This window comes from Carassius gibelio, chromosome B3 (genome assembly GCF_023724105.1).
Source record: "Carassius gibelio isolate Cgi1373 ecotype wild population from Czech Republic chromosome B3, carGib1.2-hapl.c, whole genome shotgun sequence".
In the NCBI taxonomy this organism is placed as follows: Eukaryota; Metazoa; Chordata; class Actinopteri; order Cypriniformes; family Cyprinidae; genus Carassius; species Carassius gibelio.
In genome coordinates, this window is record NC_068398.1 from 17217339 (window position 1) to 17244031 (window position 26693).

Below are 26693 nucleotides of genomic sequence, written 5' to 3' on the forward strand. Positions count from 1 at the left end.
GTTCTCATGAATTGGCGAAAGCGACTAAAGACATTGTACATAATACATGCCAGACCAGTAGTTGGCGATGTCACTTTAAACATACACACCTTTACAAAGAGACAATAATGGTATCATTTTTAAAAAACTTTTTTCAAAGCCGTTTTCAAAAGATTGTGTTTTCAGGCCCCCAATGCATTTGTCTTGATGGGTAGCCTATATATAGCGCATTAAAAAATGTCTATGTGTCATCAAAATGGCCCCCTTAAATAGCTTGACTACTGTTCATACTTACCTTTAAAACAAACATTTCTCCCTCAAATGTATTAAATGAGTGGTTAAGAAAGATAAATCATTAAGAAGAATTGGAATTGGATCCATTTAGTATTGGTCAATGCAGTGTTTTTTTTTTCAAGGCGGGTGATTAACATTAATTAAATTTTAATTACAAATTAAACATTGCTGCAGATTTGTTATATATTTGCTGACAATTATGCTCACAGAGATGTTGTCCCATCTGATATCAGCAAGCTTTAATTAACAACACATTATCATCACTCAAAGCACCAACACTACAACAGTCAATTTCCTAAATCTATACCAAACAAATCACAGAATGTACAACCATTATAATAATTTATATGTGAATGGAGAACCCTATCCCATCCAACACCTACTCATCTATGATGAAGAAGTCCGTTTCCCACTCCTTCATTATGACAGATGCAGCCTCAGTCTCCCCAGTCTTGACGTAATTCAGTATAATTTGGATTTCATCAATATTTTGCTTTGGACATTTCTCTTTAGCAAGCAGGCTTCATGGCAATATGGTATACAGAAAAAAAAAGACGTTGCATCATTTGAATTTCCATTTTGATTGGATATGTGCAGTGATTAAAACCATCCTGGGCTACCTACTGCCTAAAAGAAAATCAATATTCTTATATTTAATACAAAATATATTTCAGATGAGTCATGTGTCCCATGGACAACAAAGTGCAGCACAGATGCTGTATTTTTGTAGGCCAAAACCTGGAAACGAGTTGAAATTTTAGCAGTTTCCAGTGGTCTAAGGTCAATGTGTTTTTAATGGATTTTAGCCTGAAATAAAGTCTAGAATTAATACAAGCTCAAAATATTTTCAGTATATATCCTATAGCATGATTTGTCTTTGAAAAAAGTGTTTTTTAACAAATGTCTAAATGAGACTATAGTGATTTTGGGGGATATTTAACATCATGATGCCAAAAAGGAAAACTCACCCACGCTTCACAGCCTCTTTGTGTTTGTAATTGCACTCCTTGAAACCTTTCTAGTTCGAAACTATTCTTTTAAATAAAGACTGAAAGAGCTTTCAGAAGTGATGGTGGCATTGAAGTCATGCGACTGTGATATAGTTCGTTTATAGACTATCTTTAGCCTCTGACAATTCTATTTGGGCTTCAAAATTCATACATTTTTTCACATGTGAAGAATATCATAGTGAACAAAACGCATAAGAATCCTAAACTTTTGTTGGTCACAGAGCTTCTATTCTGAAATAATCTGAAAGCCAATGGAAAAATCCTATTGGGTTTTTGTCGAGGAAAGCAAAGTGCAAATAATAAGTTTAAAATTATGTGATCACTGCAGTGTGCTATAAAAAGATTGTCCTAATCCTACAAATTGACGTTTTGACTAAACAGCTTTATTACTTGCAAATGTAAAATTTTAAGCAAATGTTTCTTAATTAATTAATTTTTACACTGTAGCAAAAATAAGCAAGGCCATGCTTAAGTGAAGTTAAGGTCCGGAGCCATTTTTTTGCACATTATTAAGTTTTGAAATAAATGGACAGATGAGAAATGCACGTGTCACACCTAATGTGCCACATCACCTCCTGCACTGTGTGAAGATCAGATCAAAGTCTTCCTCCCACCACAGCTCTGTTACATGCTTTCTCATCTCTCACTTCACTAAAAATATCCTGAAAATTATATTTCTGTTCACTTGGTCCTTACAATGCATGCAAAACACGCTATAGTGTGTTTCCTGCCCTTTTCATCAAGGCGATGAACAAGCGAGAAGCACCTTTATCCCTCAGCCTGCTTTTCCTGCTTTCCTCCGACGGAGCCAGCGTAAGCATTGAGGATGAAGTTATGCTATGAACAATGCTTTATAATTCAAATGCTCAGCTACATATCTCTAGAAGGATAATGACAGATGGAACAAACCGAAAGAGTGTCGTCTAAATCGTTGCCGTGACACACGACTTGAGTTTCTTTCCCACTGACACAGCTTTGTGCTGTTCATAACATTTTCAAATCAATAATACAATTCTGAAATCAATGTGGATGACATTCTAGTAAAAAAAAGATGATCATTTTTTTAAGCTATTAAAGTAGCATGAACTCCACCCGAAGAACACTGCAATAACAAGACATCAAGCTTTTGAGATGAATCCATTTATTCACCACATGCCATTTCCTGTGAAGTGATTACGATAACCCCTCTGTTCACATGCCTCTTTAACCTCTCATTCACAGTGGTTCCCCACAGAGGCACTGGGCTTGATTGATCTGGCACTGTATGAATGGCCGTGAATGAGCTCCAGATTGTCTTTAAATGGGGATGTGGGGTTTTATGTTAGAGGGACCAGCGCCATGAAGGTCAGTTCACATAGCTGTGTCATTTGCTGATGGAGCTGGAATGCAGTGAGAAGCACAAGGATTCTGTTCCTTCAGCAAGAAAGCTCATTTTCAAAGAAACCGACAGCAGAGAAATTTCCCCACATGCACACTTTGACTTTTGGCAGATTTCCTTATTTTTTTGCCATCACTAAATAAAAAGCTGTAAATGAGACAAAGATTTCCGGAGTATGTTTTACATGAACACACAATTTTCAGTCTTTCTCCTTCAAAATGTTGTGTTTAATTCAACGCATTACATTGTGTTTCTTTGTAATCGTTTGTTTAAATTCACTAGCAATTTTTTGAGTAAAAAATGGTTTCAATATAAATTAAACCTTTTATTATTTTTATTTTTTTTCAGTGTTGTTTGTAGGTTGTATATTTTATTTTCATAATTTTTATGATTGTAAAATTGATAGCCTGAATGCACTGTAATTCGCTTTGGATAAAAGCGTCTGCTAAATGCATACATTTAATTTAATTTAATTTAATTTAAATTTAATTTTCTGGGTACCTTACATTATGTTTTCTTTGTGATGTTGATTACACCAAACTAGGGTTAAAAAAGAACAGCTAAAATATTTCTTAACATCAATAATAATGACAATAAAATACATGAATGACTAATCATTTTAATGATGAATTCATTTATTAATGTACACCAACAGGCTGTGTGGTTTCTGAATTATTTAGCTGTTGTTTTTCATTTTATATCTGAGACAAACAGTACAAGTGATCATGTCACTCGCAGCATGATATTAAGCCTTCGTCTATGTAAAATGCCATCTCAACAAAATTAATACCCATTGTGAATGGGTTTCTGACAATAGCGAATCTCTAATATTGTGGTTTTAATAGTCCTTTCTCCCTCATTCTTGAAAATACAATCATAATTCTGCTTTTCATTAGCGGAATAGCAGCATTCTTAGCAGATATTGGTCATATTCCCCATTATATCAGCATTTCATTGCCGTTCTTTCGAATTCTCCTTTCAACACTTTCTTATGGGATGCAAAGTAAATGCATTTTAATTATCAAAGACTTCGGCTTCAGCATGCATACTCAGTCACGTCTAACAGTAATCACAGCCGGCTACGACGGCGAGTCCTAGTGAAAGATACAGTCGCAGTGGATAAAACACCCAATCTGGACAGCAAGGACAACAAGAATTTCCATGCTGTCCGAACAGGTGGCAACAACACCTGCTTCCAAACTTTTTAGTGATTTGTCACATTTAGCAGCTGCATACAAATAAGTTCTGATGCATTCAAAGGCAGGTTGTACTATAAAAGGAGAAATAATAAAGAACGAACAGGAGACAAGCCCATGAAGCAACCCGTAGTGTCCAAGGCATATGCATGACGAGTAGAGTATGATGACCTCTCCATTAGACCTTGCCTATGATCTTGGGCATTGTTCCACAGCATCTAATGCCATTAGACAGGAAAAGAAAACCTTACAAACAGTTAAGCTGACAGAATCTGAATGAAAGTGGATGAATAAAAGATAAATATCCACATGAACGGATAGACACAGAGGGCAAAGCCGGCAGCCCCTCTCTCATCATAAAGTCTGTGTTGGAGAAGCAGCCCTTGCTGACAGTCTTATCTTATTGAGAGTCTCATTAGCATAGAAATTACTTCAGGCAGAGGCAAAGAAGCAGGACCCAGCACAGGTAACTCTCAACTCTCTCTTTCCATTAGTATGGAGAGAAACAGAAGATGTGAGGGGAGGAAAAGTTGAGTAAAAAGACACAAATGAAGACTGGCTGAGGGCAACGAGAAGGAGCAGAGGGAAGGGGAAAAGGAACAGAAAAGCAAAATACAATGTCATTTGGATAACCAAGCTATTCCTGCTCTCTTTTGATGTTTTTTTCAGGCCTGCATAAAGACTGCAGCCAGCGACTAGTTCTGTGATAGAAGTAGTTCTGAGGGAGAAGTTCCACAGAAAGACAGAAGGCATTTTGTCAAAATAATTGTAAAGTCAGCACGGAATTTTAAACCAAAAAAGTTCTTTCCCTGTTGTTCACACAACTTTGGTATTTTTTAATAGATAACAGGAAACTCATTTTTTTGGACAAAATGCACCCTAAATGTCATAAATAATTAAATGCACCAGGACATGCTCAATCTTTCAATGACATGCATATATATATATATATATATATATATATATATATATATATATACAGCAACAGTAAAAGAAAAAAAAAGTCATCTTATAATTTACAGTGAAAAACTAAACTGGCATTCCCAGAATTTTCTGTGTGATTTATTTTAGTGGCTAATTTAGTGGTTTTGCATGTCACAACATTTCAGCAATAATCTTTCCCTTTATGTGAGTGAGATCTAGAACAGCCTTTTTAAAAGATGTAAATATTTATTGTCACCATTAATGCATTTTGTGACATGGTGTTGCATTTTGTCTACAAAAGGTAAGGTAAGGTCTTAAATTTGAATTTTATTCAAACATAAATGGATTAATAGTTGGCATATCATTTATATTGCTTTCTAAATTCCCTATAGGCATTGAACCCATGACTGTGGCACTGCTGGCATCATGCTGTACAGTATCAAATGAAGAGGCCAAATTAGTTTTTGGAGTGCTGAATTTTCAATTGATTGAATGCCACTAGGTAGTATTATTAATTTTTATTTTTTTTTGGTCACCTAATTTATTCAGCCAATAAAATTAGTCGTACTACACATGGAGCCCCATACATCTGAGGTTGATTGTGGTGATGAACACCTTCTTAACCTAGAGTTTATGAAGACTCCGTGCTATTACCAGCAGGCAGGCCAGTCCGCATCCGGTTTGCCAGAGGAATGGATAGAGAGAAGCTCAGTTTAAAGCAAACGCTCTACAGAGGCACTTTGAAGATCTCCTCCGAGAACAGCAGTACCCATTCCAATTAGTGCCCCAAAATGGACTCTGTAATGAACATAAACAAACCGGTTTAAAAAGTGCTGTTAGCCTTAATATTTGCTGTAACGTGATAATTAATAAGGAAAGACAAAAAAACTGCTTTGTGTTTATCTTGGTAATTATTTTTAGAACCCTGGGGGAAGGTGCCTGTGTCAGGATCCTTCATTAATTCGGCGCTGTGGCTTGTAAAGTAGTTTTAGTCACTGCAGAGTGAACATGATAAATAAAGCCACAGGTAGCAGTGAGGTAAAGCCCTGCGGATGAGCCTGCGCTCGCTGAAAGCTCTGGAATGCAGCCTCTGCTCACCCACACAATCAAAGACCTTCAGAATCGCTTCATTCTGCGAGCAGAGAGAACAAGGGGGACCGGAGACAAATTTTGTCGCACAGCGCTGCACCGTGTAAACACTTTATGTAAGATGTTAAATAGAGCTTCGGTTCAGAAAGACTCTAACCTTCATTAAGGTCAAACATTCACAGAACAGAGCTAAATTTGCATTTACATCGAAAAATGCAGCGTTCCCATGCAGCTTTAGGACAACAGGCTGCCTTGGTCTTAGGAGGGCTCAACCGAGGCATGGAGCCCACTGCAGTTATGGATATTAACCATGGAGTCTGTCATCATTTGTGGAGTGCATTGACCCTGGACTAAACACACATGCCCTAGTATTGCTCAAATTCATCCTTGTCAGCTGCAATGGATGATGTTTCTGAAGAGCCTCTGGTGCAGTGGAGCATCGCAGGCCAGGCCACAGGAGGACTGCACCACTGTTCAGAAGAAAAAGCATTGTGTTAAGAGAAACAATACAAAGCACTGATGTACCTATTTAATCTAGTATATATTATATAACATCTAAAGAGGCTTCAGGGCCCAACCACAATAATTATATATGCAGTAACAGATTATTTAGCTCAAAACTTGTGTCCAGGCCTCAGTCCTCAACCCTCAAAGAGCAAAACACTCACACTGATGATGCATTTTTTTTACATTAAAATGCATTTTATATAAAAAAATATAGTGTTTATTTTTGCATCTTTAAATGTAAAATGTTTATGTGCAGTAGAAGTTTAGGAAGTAACCGCCAATAAAAATAAATGAGAAATGTATTCTTATTTTGGCTTTGAAAAAATGAATTGGTAAGCTTAAAGTTCAGTATGTTCCCATCTTTCCACAGGACACTGAAGATCATTCAGAATATTTCATCTATGATTTACTAAATGGTAACTGTTGTGTGAAAAGCATTCAGGGCCCATGAAATCACAATATCCTGTCTTTTATTCATTATTGTATTCATATTAATCAAAGAACTTTAAAGAAAGGAAAGAAACAGAAACATAAATAAACAAACAAATGAAGATAGTTGGCTACCCACTATTGAGCTGTAAGTGTTATAAAGCCAAATTTTAGATATATTGAAAATTTGGGATCACCATCTACTCAACTATACCCCCAACATTACAAGCCTGCAGCTTTCAGCCAAGAGGTCAGTCTGTAATGTTCAGATCTTAGTCTTTAGTCAGGTTAGACACCACATTAAATTGAACGCAGATAAAAAAGTGAGGCAGTGATTGATAGACTTACAGTCACGAACTAAAGGTTTTAAATAATATAATATTCACCAGCTTACAATTTTAAATAACGTTTTCCGGGGTTTTTTGTCCACTGATTTCTTTTTTCTCAAAGATGTTTTGTCAGCTGAACAGTCTGTATATTGTTAAACTACAGTACATTACATTTGCATTTACATTTTGTCATTTAGCAGACACTTTTATCCGAACAAAGGACAATGGAAGCAATAACAATCAACAAAAGAGCAATAATATACAAGTGCTAAAACAAGTCTCAGTTAGCATAACGCAGTACATGTAGCAAGGGCTTTTAAATAATATAATAAATAAAAAGAAAACAGACAGAATAGAAAAAGAATAATGTTAGAGGTCTTTTGTGCTTTTGTTAATTGTATAATAAATGAAAAGAAAACAGATTTTTTAAAGAAGAATAAAGAATAGAATAAGAATAGTGAGTGCTAAAGTTAGAGGGTCAAATAAAGATGGAAGAGATGTGTTTTTAGCCGATTCAGTACAATCCATTCAACGCACTGCACTTCTGTTACTCACCCAGACTGAAGTCTATTGGACAAATGTCTTGCACTATGCAAATTTGCAAGCCTCCAAACCTAAAAGTCGTCTGATTTAGCTTTTCTTGGGAGATTCAGATAGTAATTCCTCACGAAACTGAGACTGATAGAGGAAATCCCCCCCGAGGATCTGACGTGAGAGCTGTCAGATTACACAAACTCTCAGAAGCAGAGGAATTTCTGTACGTTTACGACTTTCCAGCATGCTTAATTACGAACTCCCCAGTTAGACTACGACTTTTCACTATGCAGCCGCCTCTGGATGATTAATGGCTATAATGGTTTGATTATAATGAAGTGATTTCTCACTTCGCACAGGGTTATGATGAAAGGGATCACGAAGATAAAAGAGCAAGAGCTGAAAGGATATGTACAGGTAAAAATGTTTCCGAGCATCCCCTGGGAACACACAGCGAAGACACCAAAGTCCCAGTGTCTCAGGATGAGCAGAGAGAAAGCCCTCGCGCCGGTGTGACAAAAGAATATGAGACGTAAGAGGAGGGCAGATGGGGGCCGTGGACAGAGAGGGTGGTCTGCAGACGGGAACAGTGATGGTGAGTGACAGGCTCAGACAGAGGCAGGAGATGAAAGGACGCTTACATAATCAGAGGCTGGATCATGATCAGGAAGCACTCGCTATACCTCTCAGCCTCTTCAGCACGAGCTGCTGTCGGAGAACAACTACATAAACATGAAGAACGCCAATTAAATGTGCCGGAAAGTTTATGACTCCTCAGAGAGGGGGAAAAAAGAGAGACAAAGCCAGGCTTCTGCTGGTGTATTCCTTCTGAATAACTTATCTCTTCATTCTGTACTCGGGGAAATATTTATAGAATAAAAAGTTTCCCATGAAGTTTTCTATATTTGATGAGTGTTTTTTTTTATCATTCAAAGGCTCAAAGCGATACCACGCTTTTTGAAGATTACCACTGATTGACAAACACGGGCGTGCGAAGGCAAGTAATTACTATTCTCTCGCCGTTATCATTTTGGGAGTTATGAACTAGACCCCTATAAAAACACCAGTAATTATCAGTTCCAGGGCTCCCTGTAATTAGCATCCCAGATGTTTCATTACTGATCACAATAGCGGAAAGGATCGTTTCTCTCCTTCTGTACCTCGCACGGATCCCTTGTGTTTTAAGGGGAGGCGCAGATTCAGATTGTCGAAGCGGCTGAAGTCAGTCTGGGTTAAATCTTCTCAATGGGTCCGTGATGATGCCATATTATTGAGTTTGCTGGAGGAGAGGGCAGTGGAGGGGCAAGAGCCACTGAAAAGGAACAAAACGTCCACGAACAGCATCTTTCCATAAAGTACCTCTAATATAAAGAGCACATCAGCAGGAGAGGAGAACACTTTCATCCATCTTGCACCTATAATGATGCTCAGAGAAGCAAAGAGATAAAAACCTCCATTCTTACTCAAAAGAATGTCTCTAGCTAAGCTTTAAATAACTTTACTGAAAACAATTAGTTAATCTGAATGTTAGAGAAAATACGTAGTAGTAGTAGCGCTTTATTGTCACTAGTCACAAGTACCTGGAAAACATGGAAAAGTAATAATAGCCTACTAATGTGCAATATGTTGAATATAGTGAGATGTGATGAGTTCAGATATTCCAACTTATTTAAAATTTCATATCGGTATGTTGTCATACATGTCAAGAGACTTTCACAGGAATATTCATAAGAGTATACAGAATATGTGTTTGTTTGTACTCACCCAAGTTCTGGGATCAGGTTGAGTGATGGAGTGAGTCATTTATGCTGGAACCGCTCCTCCCGATTCAAAACTCAGCTTGTGTCTTCAATCAATCCTTGTTCTGATTCTAGACAGCAGAGAGAATGCCACTGCAGGAAGAGGACGACGCTGCTTGTTCGGACGTTCCAAGTGAAAGTGAAAAACTAAATTCCTTTCAGGAATGAGCTTCCTATGAGACCGTTAAGGAAGGTTTCATGTGATGAGTCCTAACAATTAGTTTTGAGCACTGAAGTAGGCTAATTTATTCAACAAGTTACCTGATGATTGAGCCAAATTAAACCCAATGTGAAATATACCTTAAATATTTAAACTTTTTTTTCTTTTTTCTTTTTTTACAATGTCAAACCAAGAGACATAAACATTTGAAATAAATTGGATTATTTCAAATTGGTCTATTTGAAATAATCCAATTTATTTCAAATGTTTATATATATATATATATATATATATATATATATATATATATATATATATATATATATATATATATATATATATATATATATATATTAACAACAACAAAAACAACATATTTTTATCATTTCAATATCTTAACAGTTGGAAATTCCTTAAAAGTAGGCTATACATTTTCACTGTTTTGTTACCAAGATAGCAGAACTGGGCTTGTTTTACACTCTTGCCACGTTTTGAAGGCACCCCGTCCCTGGATTTTGAAAGCCAATTTCCCCTGGAATGCGATTGGGCTAGTTTTGAATAGGAATTGGGCTGGTTTTGTAAGCAGACCAGGCAACTAGCGACGTATAACTCAGGGTAGGATCTGCTGAAATAAGAGCATATAAAGTTGACAAAAATATATAGAAAATTAAAAAATAATGCATAACACTGGGAAGGAAGGAGAGGCCTGATTTTTTGAATGGATGTCAGTGGTGAAGCTTCAGTATAATAATCTGCTTTTATGAGGAAACAGCTTAATCACCTAAAGGGATAGTTCATCCAAAAATGAAAAATCTATCATGAATTACTCAACCGTAGTTTTACAAAGCTGCAAGAATACTTTTTATGTGCAAATGAAAAGAGAGTAGCTCTGCATATAAATCACACATGAGCAGGATACTGCTGATGTAGAACATGTGCGTAGCGTCATGGTACTCTCCATAGAATATGTGATTTGGAGGAGATTTTTTTGTTGTTGTTGAAAAAAGTCATTATTTTTGTTTTCTTAGGGCTCAAAAATTATTCTTGCAGATTTGTAAAATTACTGTTGAACCGTTGATGTCATATGGACTTTTTTTACTTATGTCCTTACTACCTTTCTGAGCCATGGAGCATTTAGGTTGTGTTGCTGTCCATGGAAGGAAGGTCATTGAGCTCTCGGATTTCATCAAAAATACTTTAATTTGTGATCCGAAGATGAAACAAGGTCTTATGGGTTTGGAACGACATGAGGGTGAGTAATTAATAACAGAAATCCCGTTTTTGGGTGAACTAACCCTTTAATGAATACACAACCTATAAGCTAATCATCATCATGTTTCCGAGAAATTTCAACATTATTGATTTATTTTTGGACATCTATTTTTGTTTGCTTTTATATTCTGCACAGAGAAAAAAATTCATTTGGAGAATACTGAACTCACATTTTTATTGCAGTAAGAATTTCATTTAACGCTACCCAGCTACTAATCACTATAGTTTCACTAAGAAGCTACAATACACTACCACATCATTACCGAGAAATACATTTCAAGTAATAGCATTGAGCAATGTTGCTGCCTCCTGTGCAGTGTGTTGCAAATAGAAATAGGTGAATGAACACGCTTTTCCTGATTTCCATTTTTCATCTACGTGTACTAAGCCCTCCCCTTCCACACCACGTCTATGACTACACAGGATGTGTGGAAGATCCCTGGAGCCTCTGTAATAACTCTCCCGGCTTCATTAGCTCCATGCGAGGCCTGCATGCTTGTTTTCATTAAAACAGGAGATTGCTTTTTAAATTGTTTTACCTCTGTACGACAGGACAGCCGGACCACTTATCACAATTAAAGAAAAGAAAAGAAAAAATGCATGACTCTCCCTCTCTCTCCACGTCTCTGTAGGAAAGTGCTACCAAATCCAATAAATCCTTCCGTCATGCATTTCTCCTAAACGTTCTCTAAGATCCAATGAATGAAATAAATGCCGGGCCTTTGTCTTTTTTTTCTCCTCTTCTTCAGAACGAGTGTTCTCTGTGGAGGAGAATATCTCTGCGCTTTGGTGTTTGCCATGTGCGAGAGAGCAAATTGTTTTGCAGTTAATTAGGGATCTTTTTTTTAAAAGCGAGAACAAACAGCACAAGGAGAGAACACTAATTGAGGAAGAACAAAACGAATTCAAATCAATAGCGGCTTTTCTCCATTTGTTTGCTCGCTGCACGGGGAGTTGCTGGGAGAATTGAGGGGCATTTAGGGGGGGTGGGGGAAGTGGGAGGGAAGCCACCGCTGGGATATAATGCACGCTAAAACACACACCATGCACCCGACACCGCTTTAATTACATCCTATACAAAAAGCAGGAGAAGGGGCGCGTCTGTTGGTCTGTAAATCTCGCTGCAGGGGCCTGCTAGGGTGTCATTAGAGGATGGATGGGGGCCGTTGCACAAGACACTATGCACTGTGATGCTTAAAAGAAACGTTGCCTATAGTGGTTGTGCGGTTACTATGTGTAAAACAAGAGAGGCTAGGCTGTGCAGGTAATTATATTAGCAATTAGCAGATTAGCATTAGCAGATGTGACGAAGTGAGAATGTGACTGACCTGGTGCGGATATATTGACACTGATCATATTTAAGAATGAAGTAATGAGCAAAGTCATAAATAAAAGAGGGAATCTTAGAACTTTCTTTAAAAGGTTTGTAAGATTTTGTCAAAAAAATTATTATCTTACGCCCTTACTATAAACTTGCCATTCATTTTTCCCAAAAGTGTAAACATAGAGCATCCCAGACAAAATTTGTAGAGTGTTCCAATCAGATCTGTCAATCTCTGTCTAGCTCATTCAGAAACGAGGGCATAGCTACTGTAGAAGGCTGAGCCAGAGGGTGTTCATCTGTTTAAAATGGTTGACGTGCTTCATGCTACATTTTTGGTGTGGTTACAGAAGTGCAAGCCAAAATTCAAAGTTTGTATTTTTGGGTTTCATTTGAGAACCTGAACTTGTGAAGATTCTTATCGTGAGTTTAAGCTAAACTTACTTGTTTCCCACATTTGTTTCCCACAGAGTTTCATAGTTGGGGGTGTGTCGAGGTGAGAAAATATGGCAGTCAATATCCAACTTATTTTGCAAAATAGAAGCCACATTTTAAGTGAATGTGCAAGACTTGTGACAGAGATGGTCTTATTATTGGGAGATACCAAGGTTTGTGGCTCTACTTTTATGGAAGGCATAATGGTCAACTTGTGCCTTGATAACCAATCACAATACTGCCTTGATGCCACTGAATATCTGCCAGAGCTGTGCAACAGTCAGTCAGTCACTGTTTGTGGATACCATAGGAATCGATGAGAACAAACCTGAAAAATTGCCTGTGACAAAACAGCCTTTTTCTGTGTAAACTCTAAAAATAGTTCAATCAAAAGCCAATGGTTAACATGTAAAAGATTAGCCTATAGACTGTTGATACATTAAATGACGAACTGTTTTCTTATCAAATCTATTTATTCAGCACAGTGAATCCTCTCCTCCACAAATACCTCAGGCTTTCTTTCCTGCATATCACCTTGTTTTTACTAACCTCGGAGGCATGCTTTAAAGCAGCTTCTGGTGCTTCTGGTTCATTAGCAACTAAAGGTAAAAATCTTGAAAAAATAGCAGAGTGTGGTAAATGGTAAAACAATTTCGCTACGTTGTGTTTGTAAAAACAATACAATGAAATAATTAGACAAGAAATACTTGTTTCCAATATCAAGAAGTATAATGAGCTGGTTTGTGATGCCACCGGAAGCCTTAAAAAACCTATATATATATATATATATATTGTGTATATATATATATATATATATATATATATATATATATATATATATATATATATATATATATATATATATATATTGTAATTATAATAAAACTAGCTAAATTGCATATACAAAATACAATAGTATTATAGTTATGATAAAGCATCTAACAATCAAATTTACAACACCTTCATAAATTAATTTAGAACATAAAAAAGCAAAAACACACCTAATGCACATTCTTTATTTATAATTTAGTAGAATAGTTCAGCTAAGGTTTTTGTGGAAGAGGTACATCTTGAGCCGACCAAAGTGACTTGTACATTGTGACATTGTAATTACAACTTCCCAACCTGTAAATACAAACTTCCCAGGAGGACTTGAATGCACATTAGTATCTGTTGTGGATGTGCCGAGCTGATTGCTCGAGTAAGTGGGGAGTAATCTCTCTCAAATGATATGCTGATAAATGACTTGTGGGATGTAGTCATTATGAATCTTATTATTCCATAGCAAGCTTTGCTTTGCCGTCTTGTCTTCGTCCATATGTTCCATTTTTTTAATGCCAAGTTCGGTCTTTCAGATGGCAGATTCTTTGTCATGGGGGATGATTTTAATTGGATATAACATACATATAAACTCTAAAGGGGGTGAAAAAACAGTAAGAGAGAAAAAAAAGAAAAGATGAGAACACAGCAGTCCCAGACAATGCCTTTGAGGCACATAATGAGCTGTTGTCAAAGGCAAATCATTTCATTAGCTGTCACAATGAAAGCTCCTCCAAAAATGCTCATTCAGCACCGAGCCTCAGAAAAAACACCAAGATGACATTTTGAGAATCAAACCTCCATATTCTCATGCACATACTGTACACACATTATAGTATCATAATGATTTTGACAGGAAGAGGAGGATTTGAGGTAATGGTTCTCATTCTTGTTTATACCGTTTTGTTTTGTCCCAGTCTGGAGTGCTGGACGCGGGTGAGAGAGATCTTCTTGAAGGATCACATCATGTGGGAGTCAGCTCTGAGTGACAGCGGGGCAGGGGAATCATTTGCGTCCACAGATTGCCCATGACTCCGGTCGCATCATCTCATTTCCCAAACATGAATTTCAGCGGCTGATAAGATGAGACATTTCCTTGGCAGATAGCATCTTGTGCTTAGCAAAACACTCATAGGGGCCACAGCGTCTCACATGCCTGCAAATACTGTATGTTTGTGTGAGTCATCCAAATATTAATACCTCAAGTGCTGTGAACACACACACAAACACACTATGTGCTGTTTTGAATTTGCAGAGCCAATTTAGATGTGACTCCATTGAACCCAATGTTAACAAGAAAATTGTCTATTTTATTTAATTAACTAGCTGTGTAATTAGAAATGCAGAAGTTCAGCTTAAGTGCAAATTATTTATGAACCATTTAGACATATTGTCAAACTTTTACAAGAGAGAAAAACTATTCATTGCTTTCTGAAAAGAAAAGAAAAATATTTAAAACCACAAAACCAAAGCTATACAGAAAGAAAACTGTGAAACATCTCTAGTCTTTCTCTAAATGGTCAAAATCCAAACAAACTTTATGATAATAAATGTCAGGATATTTATTTATTTTTAAATAACCCCAAGAATGAGCTGCTTGATGTCCATTAATGATATCTATTCAATTTAATATAAAAAATTGCAAATATGCAAATATGTAAACCCTAACCCTAACACCCAAATACGCAAGGGACCCACTTTATATAATATAATATAATATAATATAAAAGAGAAAAAAAAACAATGATTATTAAATAACATTTAATATATTTTAGATGTAATTTTCATATATAACATAATATAATATTGAATAATATAATGAGAATAAACACTGAATATTATGTAACATTTATTATAAATACTACGAAATTATGGCTACATTTTTTTTTAATTCTCACTATTAACAGATTGTTAATGACTTCAGCCTCAAACTCCCAATTTGCTGCTTATTAATAGTTAGTAAAGTAGTTGTTAAGTTTAGGTATCGTGTAGGATTAGGGATGTAGAATGTGGTCATGCAGAATATGTGCTTTATAATTACTAATAAACAGCCAGTATGTGAATAATAGGCATGCTAATAAGCAACTAGTAAATAGTGAAAAGTGGTCGCTATACCGAAGTGTTACTTAAATTATTAACACAACACTAAATAACTGGATCTTACACTGTCACTGTTTCGAAGCCAGAGTCACAGACTCCCTAGACTTCCCTTGAGGTCCTCACACCACATTTTTAAGACTTTGTTCTGGTCAACACACACACACACAAACACAGGAACCAGACAAAACCACAGTTTTACATTGAATATCTGTATTATAAATAGAACATAGTACATATTCTCTCATAAATACACCAATAAGTTATAACTTTAATGGTTTACCTAGTGTCTCATTCAGTATCTATGTGTTTGTGGCTTCTGAGACCTTGTATCTTTTATCCCTGGAGCTGACCTCGAAGTCATAAACTGTTCGGCTGGCAATTAAGCAGACGCTCTGCACCTTTAAGCTCACGAAATTCTCCTTCTAAATCACCTCGCACTCACCCCACGCTCCACAGTGTCAACTGATATATGCCTTTCATTTCTCTTTTTGATAATTGTCCGATCGATACGCAGCAGCTTAACTTTCTATGGAGCAAACGGGTCTCGGACAGCATTATGGGATCGCAGCCACACGGTGAGTATAAAATGAAGGCTAGTGACACTAAGCCCAATCAAAACACTGCAACTATTCACCTCACAGAGACAGCACCGCTACACACACAGCACTAGAGATGTTGGGATGTGTACAAGAGTAGGCAGAACAGATCAATCCGGCTCCGCTTATTCAGGAGAGGGAAGGCTATCGATTTATGTGTATCTAATCTCAAAGTCATTTTCATTAGAGGTTTGCCCAGGGATCTTGGAGACACATGAATATGTTTACATACAAAAAACAAAAAACAAGATGATGCAGGGGAAAAATTACAAGCCATTAATGTGTAGTGATAATAAATCTAAACATGCAAAACCTTAATAACAGTATGCTTTTATATTTTAAACGAATGAGAAGGTAGCTAAGAAATATGTTTTTTTTTTCTCTTCAGAAAGTGCTTAGTTACATTATTTACACAAATCACATTGCTATGTAAGACTGATCTAGACCAAGCGTTCGGAAATGCGAGTATGATTTTTCCGTGATTGAAAACCAGAGTCTTTTTCGCCTGACTGATAGATACATCCAAAAGTATTATGCCTAGAGGATAAACAAACTATTGCAATCATGCAAATTAAGCATTTGAAATCGCAGGGATGCTGAAGTCCCTTGGAAAATGGCACATTGTGTTTTCTACAAGGTGCATAGATACAGTTATGTACTATTTGAATTCTGTATTGCAAGACGGCGTCAACTGCGTTTGATCTACCCGGCTGTTTCTAATCCTCATCCTCGAGGATCCTGAAATATGAACTAGTAGCTTTAACAAATCTCCACTCTCCCCGAACCCAGTGATATGAATCCTTCCTGAAATACAGCGTTATGAATGATAATGACATTTTCACTTTGCAACCATCTTGACATTTTTTTTTCTTCCTTGTTCCCTCTCCCTGAATGTCACAACAGTGTGGACACTTCTGCCAGGGATTCAGCACTTCGCACAGGAGCGCCGGCTCAAGTCATGTGTGGGAGGTAATAATACTTTGGTATAATGGGTTTAAGCCAGTGAATTAAACATTAGCTCAGCTCAAATAGAGACCAAACAGGGGGAAAAATAATGAACCGCTAATAAATAATTGAAGGCGGCACTGTTGTTTTTCAAATTGCTCACTCGGGGTTAGTCGTGGTTGTTCCTCGTTTGTTGCATAGGCCACGTTTACCACCGTATAAACACCCACCACTGAACGCAATCTCGTGAAGCTGGGGGGTTACAGGCTCTCCTGAAAGTGTGAAAGCCAGGAAGAGGGAAACCTTTGACTTGGGGTGAAACCTCTGGCCCCTTGGAAACATGTCCGAACACCTCACAGCTATATACTGAGGTGGTCCACCTGAGCCCTTTGGTAAATCCTGTTACAGTAATACGAGTGAGCTTCCACGAACCCTGAGCATACATGTCACACACATACAGGCAGACAGAGAGATACACGACCAGCAGTCTCTAGGACGCTCGCTCGATTAACCCTGAGCGGGATTGACATACTCCGGGTTGGTGTAGGAGAACCCCAGGAACTCGTCCTGGTCCAGATTCATGATAAACAGCTTGTCGGTGGGCGTGAGCTCGATGGCCATTTTTGTGAACTCCCGGTCAAAGTTGCAAGTATCTCGGCTGTTTCGCTGGAAAAGAGAAAGAAGAGGGGTGTTAGCTGTATTTACAACTATACTTACAGCTTAAAGGGATCTTAAAGGGGTAGTCGACCCAAAAATGCCAATTCTGTCAATATTTACTCGTCTGCATGTTGTTACAAACCTGTGTGATGTTATTTTCTCTACTGAAACACAATGTCAGGACATTTTTTAAGAATCTTAATGCAGCTTTTGCCATGTGGACACATCTATCAAGCTCCAAAGACACCAAAAATGCAACATTAAAAAGTATCGCTCATATCGGAAGTCAGCAACACCGAACAGCATTGGTTTTCAGGTGTCTTCTAACGAAACGATGTTATGATGTCAGACGTCCAAGCTATTGTGTGACTTCCGAATATTTGGATTATGAGAAAGGATATTTTTGGAGCGTGACAGCACAAGATAAAAAATTTTACACACTACCGTTCAGTAAGATTTTTCTATGTTTTTGAAAGAAGTCTCTTATGCTTACCGAGGCTGTGTGTATTTGTACAAAAATACAGTATAAACTGTAACAATATTTCACATTATGGCATGTGCATATGGCTTTGGATTAACATGAGGCTAGTAAATAAAGACAGTATGTTCATTTTCGGCTTAACTGTCCCTTTAAAATCCACAATTATCCACATTAAATAAGAAGCTGATGAAAAGTAGACTTTAGGAAAAAAAGCCCATCCGTGTTAAAGGCTAAGAGGAATTATCTGCCAAAGAAGAAGGCATTCCACTTCAAGAGAAGAAGCTATAACACGCAAGCACTTAAAAAGACGCCCAGGCCACTGATGAGACTCATATCTCACTGACGGTCTCCATCCAGAGCTTCTGTGGGAGACGGCTCGCTGCACTGACACACTGCGCTATCGTTTCTTTTATGAGATGCTAAAGCGCATGTATGTCTGTCTCGGTCTCTCTCTGTGAGAAGAGTCTAAATGAAAGGGGCAGACGGTTTGTTAGGCCCAAAGGCCTGTTCTTACTGGGAGAATTCCTCTCTGCTGCGCTACTCCTGCTGTGGCCTTGTGTGCCAGCGCGCCTGAGGGAAGAGCCAGCCTGGCTCAGAGAACACACACACACACACACACACACACTGAGTGGGAGGACGGCGAGGGAAAGATACAGACTAAAAGAAGGAAAGAAAGGAGGTAAGGTGGGTCAGAGTTAGCTAGAAAGGGATGGAGGGAATGTGACAGAAGGTGTGGAAGAGATGGAGGGAAAACAACAGGGAAAAGGAGAGAGGACCGGGCCTTCTCTGGGGCTAGACATTGTTAATGCACTGCTTGGCAATGTAAATCCACCAAGGCAAAGGAAACGTTAGAGTGGGGTGAGGGGTTGTGCTCAGTATGCTAAGCATCAGTGGAGCAAGAAAGCTTCGGCGACCCAAATATAGCGTACCAATACACAAATACGCTAAGCTATGTTGCTATGAAATGTGTTTGATATAGGGTTGGGGTATTTCTCAATGAACACCACTACATTGCAGTGTTCAATGAAGTCAATATGGAAGCCTGTTTCTGCCTCAGAGTAAAATAAATATATACAAATATCTATTTTGACTATTTCACACATAACTCTGCCTTCGTATCTTGCAATTGTGACTGCTTCTCAAAACTGCAATTTACATCTCACTATTTTGTACATTTCTCCAGATTGCACAAATGCTACTATTTATGGGAATTTTGACTTTATCCACCTTTTCAAAGCGGAAGTAAGCCGATTTGTGTTAATGTGCGAGACTTCCGGTTCATTAGCTGCTGTACTGATATAACAAGAAGAAGAATAACATGCAGTAAAACTGGGTGCACTACAAACCAGTGTGTTCATAATTAAGATAATAAGAAACGCCAATTTGCAATGTCAAGCAGTAAATCGAGCTCTTTTGTACAGCTAAAAATATAGCTAGAAGCAAATGACTCAAGAAGCCAGACCCATAAAATTTCCAAATGGCCATGCCATTGGAAAAACAAGGTTCATATCTCACAATTTTGGCTACTTCTAGTAATCTGACAGCTACAAATTTATTCGTAAGAATTGCAAGACCGATAGTATAATTGAGATATGCAATTAAAATGTATTTCTTTTTTACTCTGAGGAAGAAATGGGATTCTCTAATTGCATGTTCCTGGTCAAACAATTCATCAGTGCACATTATTCTGAACCAAACTATTTTTTTGTTTCATAATCTTTAATCAAAATGCAATAACTTGCTCTTATTCAGAAATGATGTTCCTTTTTTGCCAATGCTGCAGGCTATTTCAGAATTGTTTTCTTGTTGAACATCCAGTTTCACTTGAAAATATGTCACATTCTACAAGCAAAATTGCTTGCAAATGGTCAGTTCACACTGACTTTTAGACATTAAGAGAAGAACAGAGAATAATCATGGTGGCCCAGTATATACACGAGTGCTAACCTTTCTCACAAATTAATCACAGTCTGTTGGATGTCTGCTTGGATAATAAGGCCAAAAATGAAGCCTGTCTTGGAAAAACAATGCAATTCAGTTAAGTTATTATTTCCAGCTAAATAATTCAGCTTTCTGGTCAATGGTGGGCCTGAGGGAATTGTGGGAAGTGCAGAGTTGTTTTATGCAGCATAACGCTCGACATTAAAGAAACATTCAGTATGTTTTGAAGACAATAAACCAACAACGGCAAGGCAGTGTTGTCTCTTTTTTGAACACAATGAACACAGCACCTTAAAATGACAAAGAACAGAGACAAGTCGCTTTCAGGTGAGCAAGACAGAAAGAGGGATGAGAGTGCCGTCAAAGCACAGCAAAAAGGTTTTACAAACAACCAAGATCACAGACGCATAGAAGACATATGACTCCAAATATTGGTATGCAGATCACATCACACAAGAGAAAACTGGGTGAGAGAGGAGAGCGTTTGAGATCTCACGGCACCCCACACATGGATAAAAACAGCTCCAGACAGAAAGAATACAGTAGACAGGAAGAAGATATATGATACAACAGAAGCACATTTCCTACCTTATGTCCATTGCTGGTTCAAGCACACCACAGCACAGCGAAGCACACAAGCCACTACTCCAGAGTGAAGGCCACTAGATTACCTGGGCTCTCAAGAGCCAAACAGTTCAGAGAAAAATGGCACTGGGCATTGGCATGGAAACCTCAGGACTGTAGGTCAACGCAGACGTGATTCTGAATGACTAGTTTTAAATCTAGTAATTATTCTGCAGAGTTAATGGGTCTATAAATCTGTCTACGGTTGCATGGATCCATGTATAAGTGTGATGCATCATAAGATACAGTGGGGTCCAAAAGTCTGGCAGCCCACGAGCCTAGGATGCTAAATGTTATGTAACTCTAGAAATAAATAAAGTTTCAGAATTTTAAGAATGTAAACAAAAATATATATGCATTAATAAATAGTTAAATAATAACAAATCTAATTATAATGAAAAACACAATTATTTAAATAAAAAAAATCTAAATCCGGAAATAACAAAGTTTCAGAATTGTGAGTGAATAAAGAAATAATAATAACATAAAAAAATCTGGAAATAAAAATGTAATAATTATGAAACATAAGTGCATTATTAATATAACTAAAATATTTAAAAATGACAATAGAATTTACAAATATATTAAATGAACACCACCACCACCACCAACAACAAAAAAACTATTTTAAGGTCATATATTCACATATATTCTTCAAAGCGCTAAAAGATAACGGTAAAATTAGCATCGGTCATTTAGATCAGTCACCACATTCCAACACATTATTTTAGATTCCTAAACTGGCAATTGACCGTCGAAGGCATGTGGGCACAGGTGTAGCGCTGGGTACCAGGAACTGAAAAAATGTGTAAACCGTTAACATCAGAATGGATATAACAGATCAAAGAGTGTAAAAAGAACATCCGACAAAATATTTGTCAACCTGAAGCATTGCTAAATGATAAATGAGACTAATTAGAGATGAATGATGGTCCAAAATGGTCTCAGTTGACAGGAATATCCATGCTAGCTTGCCATGCTGATGCAGGCCAGTGCCATTCTGTGCTGATTAGACACAGGTCTGTTTGACAAGATGAGATTAGCACGGGTGCGCTGAGTAGCTCAGTTCACATAAACAGGCTGAGATGCACGTGGACATATAAAACAGTGGTGGAAGACAGCGGACGCAGAGAATACCAGGATGAGACGTTTGTACCTCAGCAGAGCCCATCTGAATTTTTCATACAGATATATAACAGAGATAGAGTTTGAGATGCATGCTGTACCAAAAGCCCCGAAGGGAACGATAATAAAAAAAGCTCTCAGGTAGGAGAGAGAGGACGAGAGACACCCTCCTTTAAATCCAAGGTGTTCTTTTGCAAGGCTTTAATTCCAATCGTGATTCTGTAATTTTGTGCGATACTAAGGCACAGAGCTTTCTATAAAGGAGCGGATTAGCGGCGAGCTGATGTCAGCGCAAGAAGAGAACAGCAGTATCAAACGCTGACCTGTTTTCAGCTGATAAGCCGCACACACTTCGTGCTAACCGACTCATTTAATTTGAGGCTGCGACATTCAGAATTAATTAACACTCTTGTGTGGAGCGCCAGACTCAACTGTGAACCGCATATATGTAAAAACAACAAGTTTGAAAGGTCTCTGAGACCCCCATGCTGATTTTTATGGCCCAATTTTCCCAATAAACGTTCGCAGCATGTCTAGTTTTCAACCACCCTTATGTATGTTCTTCCCATATGTCATTGGCTGAATGGTGGTGGAACACGATGAAATGTTCTCATGTTAAGTGGCAGGCATGAAATATGCAGAGCTTAGCGCGGGCACGTGCTGCACACCGTCCAAGTTGGTTTTATATATGGGCGATGCTCTGAGCAAATTGACAAGACTTCCTCTGCCAAGCAGTTCAGAAACACATATAAATAATGCTTTATGTGATCGAATAAAATGTCACATCAGGGTCTTACAATAGAAAACAGTTTTTTTGTGATTCCAGAGTTCATATTACTTGGATTTCAAGGTTATATACACTCAAAACTACAATGAGGGAACAACGCAAAACCAAACAAAGGCTTATTGATGTTTTATTTAAATGCATACTCGTGTTTTTTATTTATTTATTTATTTTTTTGTGGAAAATACTTTGGCACAAGAAAAGCATTGAGGATGTATGAAGCAAAGAACAAAGAAAGGTCAAGAGCACTCGCTAAAACACTAGACTAGTCTTCAGTAATTCATGCATAAAGCTTCTATGCACATTTTATGGTATAGAAAACACACAAATCCCTCTTTTTTATTTATTTTTATCTACAATGCTGACCACATAAAATTCATGACATTTAAGAACATTTGACACATATTTTATTTGCTTATATTATTTTAAGACACTTAATGACACTTATATTATTTTAAGACACTTAAAAAATAACATCAAAGCCCTACACTGAACTGCTTGTTATATGGTTTGGCAGAAATGACAAATGCACTTTTCATTTTTTTTTTTTTTTTTTTACCAAAAGTGTCTTATCCTGCAAACCACAACATATCTGGAAACCTTCACCCTTTTAGAGAGGTTATCCCTTCCCTGAAATCCTATGATGAAAATGTGATATGAAGCCCCGGTGGTTTCCAATAAAAGCCACTGGCCGCTAGTCAGCACGGATAACCGCTCCGGGAACTCTGATGTCTGAGAGGATCTGACCCGTTTCTGTGGATGTGTGGCTCTTGTGGCCTTTCCAGTTCCATTCAGTGATACGGTATCAGTTCCTCACAGGGACTTCGCTGCTGTTACCACTGACATGAACAGTGCTCGCGTTTCTAAACCGTCTGTCGTATCGGAGTCTTCAGCATGCTAGATTAGGACATACCATATTAAAGCACTGACCAGCCCATTAACACAACAACAGATAGCTTCAACGGACCCCAATTGTCGCTTATGAGCAATGTTTACACGCTTGAAATGTTTTATTTCCAAAGCTATACTGCTAATTGTGCTGCAAATTATTTGTCGTCTTTATATCCTGTTCTTCTATTCGCCTTTAAAACGCGATATTATGTTCCACACAAACATTGTGGTATTCTTTCAGGGTTTTCACTTAACAAGTTTCGGCATAATATAATGCGGCGGATTTCTATTGACAAGTTTCAAGATGGAATCATTCAAGCGAAGTGAAGCTATATCAATGCGTCCCAACTAGACTAATTTGCTCATACACAAGCTCTTCAATGAAATCCAGGGTATAATTCTGAGGTATTACCCATGGGTGACTACTCATCTCTTTGTCATTGTAAACCCCAATGATGTTGAAAAATGCTACCTGATTGTACCCATTAAAAACATCCATATCTAACACAGGGGTCAGTAATAAATGGTTATTGATATTAGCACTTGTTCTCTCATCCTGTCTCAATCTGTAATTGCCTCAAGCAGGAGGTAGTTGATATTTAATGTGCCTGTCAAATACCTCTCGATAAAATCCGGCTGACCTTTAAGCAGAAGTCAAGGGTTAAACAAGGAAGAGCCAACGGGAATCATCACAGGAGTCATGCTTCCTGCATATGGGTGAGTGTTTGCTGATGGTGTGAGATGATCAGGCAAAAAAAATAAATAAAAGCATATCACTACCACAATCAGGCACATCCATTAAGCTCTACTGGCCCATACATACACGAAAACAGGATACAGGCATCCTAAAAAAAAAGTAAGAATTACTCATGCTTCCAAAAGAAAGAAAAACTTTGGTCGATTTCTGTTATCTACTTGTCTGTACAATGCAAGTCAGAGATTAAAGCAAGACTAGGGTTCACTACAGAGCTAACTAACGACATACGAATCGTAAAAGTTCAGGGAAAACAAAATCGTCATGCAAAAAACCATTTGAGTTCGCATTCTTTTTGAAACAGGCAAAATGGTTCGAGTATAAAATCAGTAGAATATCACCGTCACAGGCTGGACAAGGAGAGCGAGGCTAGCCATTGTGCATCTCATATGCGATTCATGCACCTTTAGTGCAAATGGCTGAATCTGAACACTGGCGGTGCCCGAAACACACACACATCTGAGGAAAGTTTCGAAGAGAGCTATGCAATACACACCACATTCAGGAAAGCTGTAGAGTAAAAAATAGTATAAAGACAGCCTTTAGATTCGAACGTTCCTTGAGCATGGACACACTCAATGGGATGTAGTGAAAGGCTAATCTACGGATATCGAAGTTTCGCATGCATATGTATATAGATGGCTTAGTTTTTGTGCATGGCTGTTTATATACATACACATGCCTGTTTTATGGAGTGTATGATACATAAACGTAAGAAGGTTTGATGAAGAGGGGGTTTGATGGAGGGCTGGGTTAGTTTTAGGAGGTCGCCCTTAACTCTGGGCTTCCATGGCAGGGTATTCGGGGTTTATGAAGGAAAAGCCCTCGAACTCGTCTTGGTCGAGGTTCATGATGACCTCCTGGTCTGGAGGGGTGAGAACCGGTGGATGGCGGGTGAAAAAGCGGTCAAAGTTCTCTGCATCCCGGCCACACTGCAGGGGGGAGAGAAGAAGAAGAGAGGCATGTAATGGATGGGGGATGATGAACATGGTCAAGTAGAACGTAAAAGAGAACAAATAAAAGTATGAGAATGGATGTGAATGGAAGGGCTGTGACAGGTACTGTAGATTATTGAACAGCAGTTCTGGATACATGGATAAACTGATGAATAGACCAGCATACTGTTTGTCCATAAAGCCTGCTGGAATAGCTTTGGGTGATTGTTTACACTCTTAAAAATAAAGGTTCCAAAAGGGAATTTTCATAGGGGTTCCATATAAGAACCTTTCTGAGTTACCCAAAGAAACTTTTAGTGGACAGTTCTTAAAGGGGTCATTGGATGCAAGATTCACTTCTGCATGTTGTGTGTACACAACCACCCTATAATGATAACAATCCATCCAGTGCTTTTTTAAAATCCTGATAAATGACAACCCTTTTCTCAAATTAAGCTGTTCTTAGATTTTTGAATGTTTGATGTCACACAGACCCAGGCCCCTCCCACGACTATAGATTGACACTAATGTTTCAGCATTGACCTGCCCTGAGTGAGCTGTGAACAGTCGCCATTGTTAGACACTGGAGCAGGGGTAGACAATAATGTCTCCTAAGCGATTGAGGTTTTTTTGTTGTTGGATATGATAATGATTGTCATCCCTCGGAAATGAGGGGTGGGTTGAGCAGAGCTAATTAGAATTTAAAGGGACATGCACTGAAACGGTTTGCTGTGAACAGAGCTGTTTTTGACAAGGTAAAAGGGTTGTTTTATACTACTATTGAGACATTTTTATCAAACTATATTAAAGTCTTTTAAGACCCTAAAGAATAATACCAGCTGCTTGAAAATGGCCATCTGATGACCCCTTTAAAAAATCATTTATTTCTTAGTTTGAAAAACTACCTTTTTCAACTAAAAATAACCTTTTGTGCAATGGAAAGATTCCATATATGTTAAAGGTAATTCAAGGGATCATAAGTGCCAATAAAGAAACCTTTATTTATAAGAGTATACTCCCAAAAAATTGAAGTCTGTCATGATTTACTCCCATTCATGTCATTCGAAAGCAATACCTTCTTCTAAAACATCAAAAAGCACCATAAAACAAACAGAAACAGATGGTCCATACAGCTTAAAGTGCTATATTTGAAGCCATATGATCTCTAGAGAAACAGACCCAAATTTAACTCATTATTCACAGAAAATCTTGACTTCATTGAAAACACTTGAAAAGTAATGATGTCTGATTCATGTATAAATAATAATTTCAGTCAGATCTTTTATTTATTTTGAAGAAGATAGAGGAGAGAGTAGAAAACTGACAGGCTGACTGACTCAGAGATCTGTTTGCAGTGGTTAACAGCTCACTGGAGGGGAAGATTA

The 26693-nt window shown here is 37.8% G+C and overlaps 1 protein-coding gene across 2 annotated transcripts in view; it reads right to left on the reverse strand.

The window, feature by feature from the left end:
* Window positions 1-15768: 15768 nt before the first annotated feature.
* Window positions 15769-26693, reverse strand: part of LOC127952901 (protein kinase C beta type) — a 117448-nt gene continuing 106523 nt past the window's right edge. The window contains exon 17 of one of the 2 annotated variants that reach the window (XM_052551795.1): window positions 15769-17782. In XM_052551795.1, the coding sequence (XP_052407755.1) occupies window positions 17624-17782 (159 nt within the window). In that variant the 3' untranslated portion in view covers window positions 15769-17623. Of the gene's footprint in view, window positions 17783-22847; window positions 25306-26693 lie in introns of those variants that run through there. The other variant, XM_052551794.1, reaches the window with a different exon arrangement.